A 13,776-nucleotide genomic window follows, 5' to 3' on the forward strand; every position below is an offset into this window, starting at 1 on the left:
GGCAGACTACCCTCATTTTAAGAAAGTTGCCTGGAGGGGCATAGGCACAGGCTAGCCCTCCGGAGAAATGAGGAACAGGAAAAATCATATGGGTCTCCTAGTCTACCTCCCTCCCAGAATGTGCCGCCCCCCCCCCCCCATCCCCTTTTTCCCTTTTCTTTTCTGTCAATGTCAATCAGGCCCATTTCTGCAGTCTGGTTAAGCAGTCTCTACAGAGGAACTTGAAAATTAGTTCACAAGAGAATCTGAGTGTTTCCCTAAGGGAATCCATGCAAGCTGCCGTGAGGGTCCCTGGGAGATTAGGGCCTTCTTGGTTCACAGGGCAAAGTCTAGCAGCACTGTGGACTTTGAAAGGGATGTTGTTCTGAAAGCACCCAGGCTTCCAGAGACCACTCCTTTGGCCTTACACTATCAGTTCCAGCTCTGTTGGGGCCATGGGTGGGGGTGGAATTTGAACATTCAAAAACAAAATCTTACTAATGTGAGCAAATAATGGAAGGAGAGAGCGTGTGTGTGTATGTCTTAACTCATGCGATTTGTTTACAAAGAGATGAATTTTCTGTATTAAGTTAGTATTTCTCAAACGATCAGTGAACAGTTCATAGACGGACTCCTTGACAGTAAGAAAACAGAAATCACTCTTGTCACAGAGTTAAACAGTGAAATGGACGGCAGCTGACAGAGAAGTATCTGATTGTGTAGTCTCGTCACTTGCTGTCTCTACATGTGAGAGCCCCTCTGTGAGGGCAGTGGCCTTCAGAGCATCGGTTTGTACAGCAAAACCTTACTTCTGTGACCTAACGGTAGGGAGCTGTCCCTGCGAAGTCTGTGTTACGAGAGAGAATTATTTCTTAAACACTATTTATTGACTGCATACTGGACGGCAGTCTGTGCCTTGCATTGGGTGTTTTATCCTTTAAATAAACATCATTACAACACTAGGCAATGAATTTTTTTTTTTTTGAGACAGGATCTCTCTGGAACTTGGTATGTAGACCAGGCTGGCATCAAACTCACAAAGATCGCAGCATCTGAGAGTCAGAGGCAGGTTTGAGTTTGAGATCAGCATGGTCTCCGTGAGTTCTAGGCCAGCCAGGGCTACACAGTAAGACCCGGTCTCAACAAAGACAGGACTGTACGCCAATGACACGGTAAGACATACTCTTTCCTGTCTCTGCTGCTGAACGGCTCTAGGCTCGCGGAATGTGCGGTATCTTCCGGTAGAACTGAACTCGGTAGCTGTCCCCTCCTCTTCCCTGATCAGTTCCTAGAAACTGCTACTTTTGTTCCCATTGATGGAGCTGCCGGCCAGAGAGTGACCGATTCCTCCCACGTTATGAAAGGACCAAGAACATGCCATTTGTATTTCTTCCACAAACTTGCCGTCTCCCCAGCATAAACTCAAGAGTTTGCAGTTATGAGTGTCTCTGCTAAGAAAATGAAGGTTTTTAGAGGAACCAAGCATTTTTGACTCCCAGGACAAACCCCTCAAACAGACTCTGAGTAAGTAGGTCCCCAGTACCCTGTCCTGAACCAGCTGGGGTATGTGGCCTTGATTAATACCTAAGAATAGAAAGGCTACAGGGGCCAGGACAGCCACCTTCCCCTTACTATGGTTCCAGAGTATTCTGTGTTGCTTTCTGCATTATCTTCCTTCATCGCTGGCCCGAGCCACATGAGAAATCAGCTCCAGTATCTAAACAAGCCAGATATTCATCCTTAGCAAGCCTGTGCTTCTTCCAACAGGTCAAGAGGGTTGAATCTCCCACACTGATGTTAGCACTTTCTGCCTTTGTTTACTGAGTCTTGGGTTGGTTGGCGCTTTTTAACCTGTGAGGCTAAGCTTTGGACTGTGGCCAGCAAACTACCAGAATACTAAGACAGCCTTTGACCTAACGCTATTAATGCTCTTCATTTATATCTCTTCATGGCTCAAAGACAATTGCTCATCTCTTTGAGCATGTTACAGAGGCAAACCGCTACATGTTTAGTGAGCAGCTACTATGTGCAAGGGGTGGTATTGGGGTGGTGGTGGTGTAGAATGAGATCATCTGAGAAAGAGCCCTCCTTGTATAAGGCAGCATTACGTGTCAGATGCAGAGGCTGTCTTTTTCAAGGGTCTTTCATTTTTACTTTTTCCTGTAACCTGTGTTTGGTGTTTGTGGCAGGTCACTGTGGTTGGCCCTCTTGACCTTCATTTGACCTTTTCTGTAGTTCAAGAAGTTGAGAGCTGACCCAGACAAATCCACAAACCCACTTGTAAGGTAAAGCAAAGAGAAGCCAGGGTGAGCGTTGGAGGGAGTCCCGGAAGTCAGGTCCGAGGGCTTAGAGTCCTGCCTCCATCTCCACAGCAGCATGGCGAGGCTGATGGGTGAGTGTTAGCCTGGGAGGAGTTTCTTAGGGAGAGTTACCACCACTCCGGTATAAACAACAGGTTAGGACCAAATTCAGGGAAGGTCCCAGGCCACCTCTGCTTTGCGGTGTGGCTTTGTGAAACTGTTCTCTCTGTGCCCTTCAGACAGCAGTTAAGACAGCCCCAGCAGATCTTGTAGGCTGAAGATAAATAAAACTACACCATCACTCTTCTGCGAAGGGGGGGGGGGGGGCACGAAAATCCTGACGTAACCACTTTTGCGGAGTGACAGCCATTGAACCCAAGGGCTTTGAAACGAGGGACAAATTCCCAAACACAAAGGGGATGAGGCATCTATTTCTGTCGTTTCATGTGGTTTTTATTTATTTGCAGAGTACCATGGTTATTCACGATGCTTTACAAACCATAAAGACAAGGTCTCCACCCTGTAGAATTTACAGTGTAATTTAAACATGCACGCGGCCTGGGCTGGCAGGTCAGGCATGCCACGGGGGGGTGGCGGTGTTGTATAACAGGGGTGTGGAGGGATCCTTCTTGAGTTATAAATACTTCCCAGTCACAAGGGCCTTTCATCTGGGATCCCTGAGCACTTTAGAATAGCAATAACCTCGACTGCTTTCTAAATGCACTTTCTATAAACTGTTGCGGGGACTGAGTAAACGCTTTTAAATGCCTATTAATTGATCCATGGATCTGCTCATTGTCCATATTAAACAGCATGGATGTAAACACGATGATTTAGGAGAGGCCTGCTGGGGGTTGTGGGCTGTCTGCTCACAGACGACAACCCCAGAGAGGCCTAGCTGCCTTGCCCTGGACGGCACGGACACCTGGGGGTTTTCTCAAGTGAGATTCTTGAGAAACTAGACTGGAACAGTCATCGCTTCTTGGTGTCCCGTTCGCTATCTGTGGACAAATCGGTGTGTCAGAATCTGTGGGGCTCCCCCAGAGAATGTCCACCGGAGAAACAGAGTCACCCCTCGGCTGGCAGCTGTGGCTCTCAGCTTCCCCCCAATCACTCCATCATGCTCTTCTGAGTGTCTTACTCTCTTTTTAGCAATGCCATTTCCAAAACGGTATGATTTTTCTTGCCACTGACGGAGTTTCCCTTTCTATATTTCACTCAGCGGTCCTATAGCAACTGACTAGTCATTCCTGACCTGTTTGACAAGTTCATTCAAGTCCAAGGGAAGACCGGCCTGGGTTCTGAGTCCTGAGGGTTCACCCAGAGGTTCACGAGATAAGCACCCTGCTTACCATCACCTTTTACAAGTCTCTCAGACTTTCCTTTCAAAAGCCCCAGATGGACGCACATCACCTCCCTGCTTTGAAAACCCCGTCTGAGTGGGCAGGAGGAACAGGAATTCCAGCTCACCATGACTACACGGCAATTTCCAGGTCAGCCTGGGATATATGAGACCCTGTCGTTAAAAAGAAAAGCCGGGAGAGGGAAGAGCTGAGGAATGAAAGACAGTGTATACATGACCTTCGTGGCCATGGTCGCCAGAGAGGTCACCCCTTTGCCATGTGCATGCCCGTCTTCTGTAATGTCCTCTTTCATCCTGTCCCCTCACTATCCTCATCTTCCCATTGAACTGCCCTTTCATGTCTCACCCTGACACCCTTCCTGTCTGCAGACGTCCACAGCTCCCACCATCCACGCCTTCCCTCTACCACACCCCCCCCCACACACGCCTTCTGTCCTCCACCTCTGGGAACACAGCTGTCCTGTCTTTCAGGGCTGGGGTACTCTTCGAGACTAGGGCTTCATCTCGGCTATAGTTACCACTTGGGAAACCTTTGTCAGGGGGTCTCCTTTATGTTTTGAAGAGGTATTGAGAAGGAAGACGGTCAACAGTAGCCTGGGACCCCTGGGAACTATTTAGAGCCCTCGTTTTGAAGCCTTTTGTCCCACCAGTTGTGAGGGGTTCCTTTCAGGATATGCTGACCACTTGGATTAGCAAGTGTTTGATTTGGCTTTCAAATTTGTGCTATACATTTGAAAAAAAAATTTTAATTGTGATAAAAGGTACAGAAGTGTAACATTTTAAGTCAACAGTTCCTTGGAACTAAGAACGTCCACCCTGTGGTGAGGCTATCTCCAGAAGGCTTTCAGTTTCCCAAACAGTTTCCACAGAACACTAACTCTGTGTCTCCTTGCCCCTCCCCCAGCCCCCAGCCACCACCGTCCCCTTCCTGGTTCTGGGAATCTGACTACTCTAGATGTGTGATGTAAATAGCACCCTCGACATGTGACCAAAATGGTCACTAGCTTATTTCATTTAGCGTAATATCTTCAAGGCTTATCAGTATTGGAGCACACATCTGAATTTCTTTCTCTTTTTAAAGCCGAACAATGTTTTAACAATAATGTATACGTGTGTCGAATTTTGTTCAATCAACTGTGTATCAGTGGATTGTGAGACCAAAATGAGCCATCTTAGAAATAAGACCAAAATGCTTTCACCCTAAAATTAAGGCCTAAGATTTCTCCTTTTGGGAATAGGCCATTAGTTACTTAAACCAGTCAGTTCAGATTCCAGAAACCAGGAAGTGTAAAAGTACAGAGTCACAAGATAGTCACGAGGAAATGCCTGCCGGACTATGGAATGTCCTCTCCCTGGTTTCCAGGGTAACTGACCATAAAAATGCCCCCACCTGAGGGCAACCAATGAGAAATGGTGGCGGGCAACCACTCCCTTAGAAGTAAGATTAAGCCATGATTTCTAGAAAGCCCCTAGAAGCGAGCCAATTAGAATTGTACCCGTACTAGCACCCCTAAACGATGTAACCTTGTGATTTTTCCCTTTAAAAACTGAGCTTGCAGACAGGCGGGCACTTCCTCCAGCCTCCACTGCGTTGGATGTATTGGACGAAGTCCCTGCCTAGGCTTGTATTGAATATCCAGAATTAAACCTTGCTTTTGCATTCCGGCATGCTCGTCTTTGGTGGTCTCTCTGGGGGTCATGATCTGGGCACAACATGGATAACTGGATTGATTTCACATTTTAACTGTTTCAGTTGGTTACTATGAACACAGGGAAGACAAATCCGAGAGTCTGCTTCTAGAAACCCCTTTGGGGAATACACCCCAAAGTGACTTCCTGGACAATGTGTTGATTATGTGCTTGGTTGTGGGTTTTTTTTTTTTTTTTTTCACCTGTTATACCATTTTTCACCAAGGATGCACCATTTTATTTTAATTGTTATTGTTTGCCTGTTTATGTTGTTTTGATTTGTTTTTTTTTTTTTTTTTGTTTTTTTTTTTTCGTTTTTCAAGACAGGGTTTCTCTGTGTAGCTTTGCGCCTTTCCTGGGACTCACTTGGTAGCCCAGGCTGGCCTCGAACTCACAGAGATCCACCTGGCTCTGCCTCCCGAGTGCTGGGATTAAAGGCGTGCGCCACCACCGCCCGGCCTTGATTTGTTTTTTAAGACAGAGTTTCCCTGTGTAACCTTGACTGTCCTGGCTCTGTAGATGAACTCAGAGATCCACCTGCCTCTGCCTCCCACATGCTGGGATTAAAGGTGCCGGCCACCCCACCCACCTCCACCACCCCACCACCCCACCCCACCCCCGCAAGGATGCACCATTTTAAATGCACATTGGTGTACAAGGATTTTTGAGTTCTCCGTCCCTCACCAACACTGGCTGTTGTTCATTGCTTTCTTCTGTTTACAGCTTCCCAGGTGTGAAGGGTGACCTCACTGTTGATTTGACTAAGCTCAGTTTTGAACCTCTACCTTCAGGATCTTAATTCCTCCTCATTAAACTCAATCTCATTTCACAGCATGAGGTCTAGTGCTAGGAGTTCTGAGCCTGTCTTGACGGGTGGGGGAGGTTTGCTGTGGCGCCCTGGGAAGGCTCCTCGGAGAGGAAAGTGATAGGGATAGGTAGGTGGGCCGGCCCACTTCTGAATACCATGAGCGGTTTGTTTCCCCCCACCCCCACCCTGGCCAAAACTGGGTCCTAAGCTGCAGCAGGACCCTCTGACTTCCTGGCCCTCACCAACTTGTTCGGAGCTCACTGTCAGCATCTAAAGGAAACAAGTGGTTAAGTTCCTAACAGGGTGCCAAGTGATATCCATTACGCAAGACAGTCACACCTGGCAGGACATTTAACATCCTGGGCCCAAGAGGGGTGTGGTATGGTCCTCTTGCGTGCGTGCGTGCATGAGTGTGTGAGTGTGTGTGTGTGTGTGTGTGTGTGTGTGTGGTGTGTATGTGTGTGGTGTGGGGGGAGTGCATGTGTGGTGTGTGTGTGTGTGTGTGTGTGTGTGTGTGTGTGTGTGTGTGTGTGGGTGTGTGTGTGTGTGTGTGTGTGTGTGTGTGTGTGTGTGTGTGTGTGTAAGAGATGTGACAACCAAAATGTCCCCCACTGAGAACCAGGCGTGCCAAGGAAGTCAGAACTTCCCGGTGTCTCCCAGTCACTCATGCAAAGCAGTCATTTGTAAAATGAGGCCTCCTGTCTAGTTCAGGGGATCCTGGGCACAGGCAAGGGACACATCACAGATGGCTTTGGGTGACCTAGAGGACTCCCTGAGTCTGTTAATAGTTAGTTGACAGTGACAGGCAGGAGGAAAGGGAAGACACTTATTAAAAGCAAATGGACACACATCAGAAAAAAAAAAAGACCCCAACATGGCTTCCCACCCCACCCTCAGGACTTGGTATGTGAGTCTGGTCCCTTCAATGTCCAGTGGACAGCTCCCCACCCTCCTCCCAGGCAGTGAACCAGCAGTGCCTTTGCCTGGGTAAAAGGACTTCATTTCCCTATGCTGCCATAGCAACCAGGAAACAACCTCCATTCACAATGAGAAGGATGGTGCCTTGGCCCAGATTTGCAGATGCATGTGGCCTGTAGCAGAGCAACCAGTTCTCAGGGACAACAAGGGCTCAGAGCAGCAGAGAGCACACAGCCTGCTGTCTGAGGGGCCTTACGGGTTCGGTTCTTCTCTCCACAAAGATGCACTCTGTCTAAACTGTGTGGCTGGATGTTACTGGGTTTCTCTACAAGGGGAAATAGATTTCATAAAAGGCCCAATGTTCATGGTCTCTTTTGGTTTGCTGTTGAGCTTTGGAAACCCTGAGGTGTGACCAGTTTTCAGCCTTCAAAACCAAGATGAACTGCCCTTGAGAGGGAGTAGTCGGGGAGGGATCATGCTCACCCTCTCTCTCCTGAGCCGGGGACACGGGAAGTTGGTCCAGAATAAACAGAAGTTGGAAGTCTATTTTGAACCAGAGGTAAGTCTTAGAGCTGCGGGGAGGGGACACATTTTGAGCATGGGGGAGGGATGCTCTGTCTTTCCAAGCTGTGTTTTGGTGAGTGTTGGAGCCAAGATGTTGGCCACTGGTAGATCTTCCCTCTTTTTGTTTGACATCTGTGATTGCCACGGGAACAGCCTGCCTTGCTGATACCCGATTCCAACTGCCTTTACTTGAGCCTGAGGGAGAATCAAGATTGTCTGGAGACTGGGCATTTGGTTCAAGACCAGAATTCCTACCTGGTCTGTAGAAGGAATTAGGAGAACCGACTGCTATTGGCTTTTAGGAGCCGTGCTTGGTGGTTGGAATGCCGTATTTGTGCCGTTCAGTGGCTTTTTTGAACTTTGTGGAATTCAACCCACAGGATTCATATTTAATGGAGGCCAAAACAAATCTCGTTTTAGAGGATTTTTAAAGAGGTGGCAAAAATCCCCTTGTTCTTGTTGTGCTGGCGTTTTATTTCTTGAGGACTGCCAGGAACAATAAACGCATTGGGGGTACTTTGTAAATCCGTGCGTCAAACAGAGCACTCCATCATCGTGGTATTTGCTGTGACATTTGACCTTCGCTGTGTTAAAAGATATATAAAGTTTCAAAGGACTTCAGTGGCCAATGGCATACACTTACAAAATAATGTGGCTCCTTTATAGGCTCCGATATATAGCCAAATTAGGCAGTGTTTACCCAGTCTGGAATGTATAGATAGTTTCTCTATGCATAGCTGAAACAGAGTGGGTTGGAATAGTTTCTCATATTTAAACTGGTTACTAGTGCAGGTCCAATTGCCAAGTCATCTACTGTCCTTGATACTCCTGACTCCCTGCTTGCACACCAGGAGTTGTAACTAGCCTGTAGGCAGGCACGGCTCTCCTGAAGGCTGTGTGGAATAAAATGGATTTTTGTACTAGGTTCTACTAACTTTTGTTATTGTGTTGGGTTTCTGTGTGTGTGTGTGTGTGTGTGTGTGTGTGTGTGTGTGTGTGTGTGTGGTGTGTGTGTGTGTGTGTGTGTGTGTGTGTGTTTAAGGTTTCTTTTTATTATTTTTAATTAAATGTACATGTGGATAGGATTGTAGCCCATAAGGTGGAAGACAAAAACTGATGCCCACACACTGTCCTCTGATCTCTACACATGCCATGGCTCATGGGCTTGCATGTACACACATAAATAAACACATGGTTTTAGAAAGCCAAAAACTTCACACAGACAGTATTTGCTGCCGAAGGATTTTCCACAGTGTGTCAATCAAGGCATTTTCCTTTCCATAAAGGACTATTTGAACTGGAAGTCCCCAGAAGACTATGTCTTGGTCAGTAACCCCCAGGATGGGGACAGTGCCAGCCAGCACTCCTGGAGCCTCTTACTTCCTAAGACCTTCAGCACAAGAAAGGGAGCACTGATCCTATACTCAGAGGGCCTAGCTGTGTCAGCCTGGACACCCAAAGAGAGGAAAAGAGGTCACAGGAAGAAGCCAGACCTTGAACTGCACACGCTTCAAGACCTCAAAGAAGCCATTTTGGCATACGGAAGGAGACAGGTGGGTTTGGGAAAGGTGCTGGTGACGTGTTCATAAACGCAATTGCAGCTTTGAATGTAACTTCTTGGTCCTGAATGTAACTTCTTGGTCCTGAGGGCGTGAAGGCGCGAAACTCAGACCTCCAATTCCGTCATCTTGCCCTATATGCCAAGAACTACTGTTGTGAGGCTCACAGATCATATATGGGGAAAAACATCAAAAGCGAAAAGACCCTGGTATTATCATTTTATATTTCTCCTTTAGTTACAATGACACACAATCCTTTTCACATCCAGACTGTAATGAAAGGGAAATATTTGTTAAATGTTTACTGTTACTCCAAGCTATCGTTTAGTTTGATCCTCTCAATGCCCCCCCCTTCCCGTGTGATGCAGTTTTTCTCAGCAACCTTCCTTGTCTCTATATATCCGTCTTTTAAAAACAGGGTCTCGGGGCTGGAGAGATGGCTCAGAGGTTAAGAGCACTGGCTGTTCTTCCAAAGGTCCTGAGTTCAATTCCCAGCAACCACATGGTGCCTCACAACCATCTGTAATGAGACCTGGCACCCTCTTCTGGCCTGCAGGCTGAACACTCACTGTATACATGACAAATAAAATTTAAAAAAAAAAAATTAAAAAAATAAAATAAAATAAAATAAAAACGGGGTCTCACTGTGTAGCCCAGGCTGGCCTCCAACGCCTGATCTTCCTACCATACTGGCTCCTTTGCTGATAAGGAAACTGGAGCTTAAAAGGATTGTGTGACTTCCTGAGGTCAGTGAGTGTCAGAGCCAGGATTCAAACCTGGGTCTGCCGACCTCCCCATGGCTAGCATGGGTATCCTACTGTCTGTAAACTTGAAGGGACTCAGAGGTCATTGTGCCTGGCCCACATGCTCTCCACACCCTTCTCTTGCTCTGCTCTGTTCATAGGGTCAAACACAGGCTCCATACAATTCCAGAAACATCTGTGTTAACCAGCTCTTTGCCAATGGGGTACACTGGGAGAAGTCTGGGAGGGAAAATCCGGAAGAGTCCCCCCCTTCCATTCCCTGCCCTCCAGTTGACAAGAAACACCGGCAGCACTTCTGTGGTCCAGCTTCCAGTGGACAGGCCCACACCAGTCCCAGGCTCTTGTGGGTGACCCTTGACCCTGCTCTTCTCTTTGTCCTTCTAGAATAGGGTAGAATCAACTCCCCGAGGTTGCAGATCTCCATGCTGTCTCAGCATCTGTTTGACCTCTGCACACTCCAGTCACCTGGTAAACAATACCCTAAATTAAATTCCTTCTGTGTTTAACGTTTGTTTGTTGTGAGGGTGTACATGCCATGGTATGAGTGTAGAGGTCAGAGGAAAAATTCCTCCCACCCTGTGGGTTCCAGGGATCAAACTCAGGTCATCAAAGGTTGCCAGGCTTGGTGACAAGCACCTCTCTCTACCCACTGAGCCATCTTGTGGGACCCCTTCTATATTTAAATACTTAGAATAGTTTTTGCTTTCCCTGACTAGAATAACTCACTTCCCAGAGAAAGAGAGAAAACACTTTCCACAGCCTTGAACTGCCTATCCACATGGCTACTTTTTTTTTTTTTTTAGGGGAACAGCAAATTTATTAATTTATAAAAGTGATTGTTCCACTCGAGACAGCCCTGTCTCTGTCTTTGTTGAAATTTGGGCTCCACAGAGGAGAGAAATTCTTGCCTTCTGGGACCTATCTTCTAGTTATGACTCAACTCTGTAGGAAACAGTAGTCTAGTCCAACTCCAAATCATTAGAAGGGAAATGGTGTAAAGAAGGCTTTGGAATAGAACAGGCAAAAATTTGATGTTAGGAAACACAGTATTGTAAATTTTTTTTTTTTTTTTTTTTTTTTTTTTTTTTGGTTTTTCGAGACAGGGTTTCTCTGTGTAGCTTTGCGCCTTTCCTGGGACTCACTTGGTACTCCAGGCTGGCCTCGAACTCACAGAGATCCGCCTGGCTCTGCCTCCCGAGTGCTGGGATTAAAGGCGTGCGCCACCACCGCCCGGCAGTATTGTAAATTTTAAAAGAGAAACAATTCAAGGAACTTGGGACTAAGGAAGATGAATACTTCAGCAGAGGCGAGCTTTGGGAAAGAAACTGTAGACTCCAGGAAACCCAGAAGCCTAACACCCACTTGCCAAAGGCTATGGGGTGTTAGTCTCAGTCATTCTAACTGAAAAGTCACATGCCCTTTCTGGGGAACATTTTGGCAGAAGCCAAAAGAGGGTTGATACCCTTTGACTCAGCATATTGCTGGGCAGTGGGAGCTCATTCCTTTAATCCCAGCACTTGGGAAGCAGAGCAAGTGGATCTCTCTTTGAGTTCGAGACCAGCCTGGTCTACAGAGCTACTTCTAGAACAGCTAGGGCTACACAGAGAAACCTGTGGTGGTGTTTTGTTTGTGCCCGAACAAATAAAGTTTGCCTGGAGATCATAGGGTGTAGCTAGTCATTAGCTAACCATAGAGGTTTGAAAGTCTATATGGACAAGAAACAGGAAGTGATATGGCTGGCAGAGAGAGGAATATAAGGTGGGTGGAGACAGAAGCTCGGCCCCTTTTTGGTCTGAGGAATCATGGAGGTAAGAGGTAACTTCGGCTGCTCCTTTACTTCCCTGATCTTTCAGCATTTACCTCAATATCTGAGTCTTGGTTTTTATTATTAATACTAATTAGAAATCGCGCTACATCTGGTATCCAGCTTTGGGGCACAAATTCATGAAAAAGCTGCTTGCCTGTGGCTTTATAGCCACCGGCACACTCCAGAGCTGCACAGGGGCTCCTGCAGGAGTCACTGTCTTACTGACTGAGTTTTCTTCTCTTTTTTTCCCTAAGACTCTGAGCGAGTTTTGAATTTTTTTTTTCTGCTACAGCCTCTTTGCAACAAACTCCACAGGCACGTGGGCTCAATATGCTGCTGCCAGAGTTAGCCCCTCACCACCACACAGCTCTGCTTTTAGGCAGTTTCCGCAGCACGTGTTTCTTCCCCATGATCCCCTGTGTGCGTTTTTTTCAGACAGCAGGTTCCCTCTCCTGGTGGGTTGTGGGTTCTCCCTGGACCCCTCCTCAGGCTGCTGCCACAGTAGGTAGCTGCCTTGAAAACTCACTCAGGTGTCTACTGTTCTACATAGCCGCAGCCAGCCTCACATCTTCACTGACCTCATCTGAATTATCATTGCCGGCAGATTTGGTGAGACAATTGGGAATTCTTAAAGGAAGGAATTAGTTAAAAGAGAGAGTTTTTTTCCCCACATTAAAAAAATGTAAAACACTATTACAATGGAGGGAGTTAGGTCTCTGTATGATAATATGCTGGATGGTTTAAACATAGAACAATTAAATGAGAGGAATAATTAATTTAGATGGGATACATGTAATGTCAATTATAGGTATCAGTTTTTATCATTTTTGGGTTTTTTTTTTTTGAGTTTTGTTTTTGTTTTTGTTTTTTTGAGACAGGGTTTCTCTGTGTAATTTTGGTGCCTATCCTGGAACTCACTCTGTAGCCCAGGCTGGTCTCAAACTCACAGAGATCCACCTGCCTCTACCTCCCAAGTGCTGGGATTAAAGGCATGAGCCACCACCACCTGGCTATCATTTTTATTTTATCACTAAAAAAGTTGGTCTATATGAGTGCTAAGATACAAGTTTTAGAAAAACTTATTAAAACAGATCATAGAGACATTCAGACCCAGACAGAGGAATTTAAAGGAGAATCAATCTCAGTGTTGGTTATTAGGTTAAAGAGGAATAGCCTAAAGTTTTCAAACAACTAACTTTAATTTATCCAGTAACCTTACAGGAATTGCCAAATGATAGATATCCCCAAGGCTGTGTAAGAGCTGAATGGACTCCTGTAGAAATGTTGGATTTAAGGAGATTCAAGGAAGCACTATTCTCATGTGGCATGCATTCACTTTTGTGAAGCAGATGTTAAACTCATGGTCAACTTATAATAGAATTATCCCTCAAGACTGGAGAGACTTGGTTACAGCAGTCTTGGAGCCTGGTCCTCAATTACAGTGGAGGACCTGATGGAAGGATGAGGCTAAGACCATTGAACAACAAAGTAGGGCTAGAGGTAGGGGAATTTCCCAAGACCAACTTCTTGGAGAGGGAGATTCTGCTAATGTAGAAAGACAATCTCTATATGATGATCACATCCTGGATGTACGCCTCACAGCAACCTTGAATGCTTGGGACAGAATTGAAGAAGTAGGAAAGAAAACTGAGTCATTTACTAAAGTTATACAGGGCCCAAAAGAAACCTTCACTGATTTCTTACAAAGATTGACTTCAGCAGTAAATAGAATGATACCAAATTCAGAAGCTAGACAAATAATAATTGAATCTCTGGCTTTTGAAAATGCTAATGCACAATGCAAAAAGGTAATTAGGCCATTAAAGGCAAGATCAGCACCCTTGGAGGAATGAATCCAAGATACAGTCAATATTGAATCTCATAACCATGATGATGCTTGGATAGGAGAGGTAATTTCCAGAGGTTTGAAGAAAAATCAAAACGTAAGGTGTTTCAATTGTGGTAAACAAGGTCACCTAAGAAGGGACTGTAAACAGGGTGTTCCTAGAAACAATGTTTTTTCTA

At 46.1% G+C, this 13,776-nt stretch overlaps 1 protein-coding gene across 1 annotated transcript in view; it reads left to right on the top strand.

The window, feature by feature from the left end:
- Positions 1-7,221: 7,221 nt before the first annotated feature.
- Positions 7,222-13,776, top strand: part of Kiaa2012 (KIAA2012 ortholog) — a 114,709-nt gene continuing 108,154 nt past the window's right edge. Inside the window, 2 exon segments of the mRNA XM_052749551.1 lie at positions 7,222-7,616; positions 8,908-9,174. Of these exon segments, the coding sequence (XP_052605511.1) occupies positions 7,533-7,616; positions 8,908-9,174 (351 nt within the window). The 5' untranslated portion in view covers positions 7,222-7,532.

Source organism: Peromyscus californicus, unplaced genomic scaffold (genome assembly GCF_007827085.1).
Source record: "Peromyscus californicus insignis strain IS unplaced genomic scaffold, ASM782708v3 Scaffold_21__1_contigs__length_65335640, whole genome shotgun sequence".
NCBI lineage: Eukaryota > Metazoa > Chordata > Mammalia > Rodentia > Cricetidae > Peromyscus > Peromyscus californicus.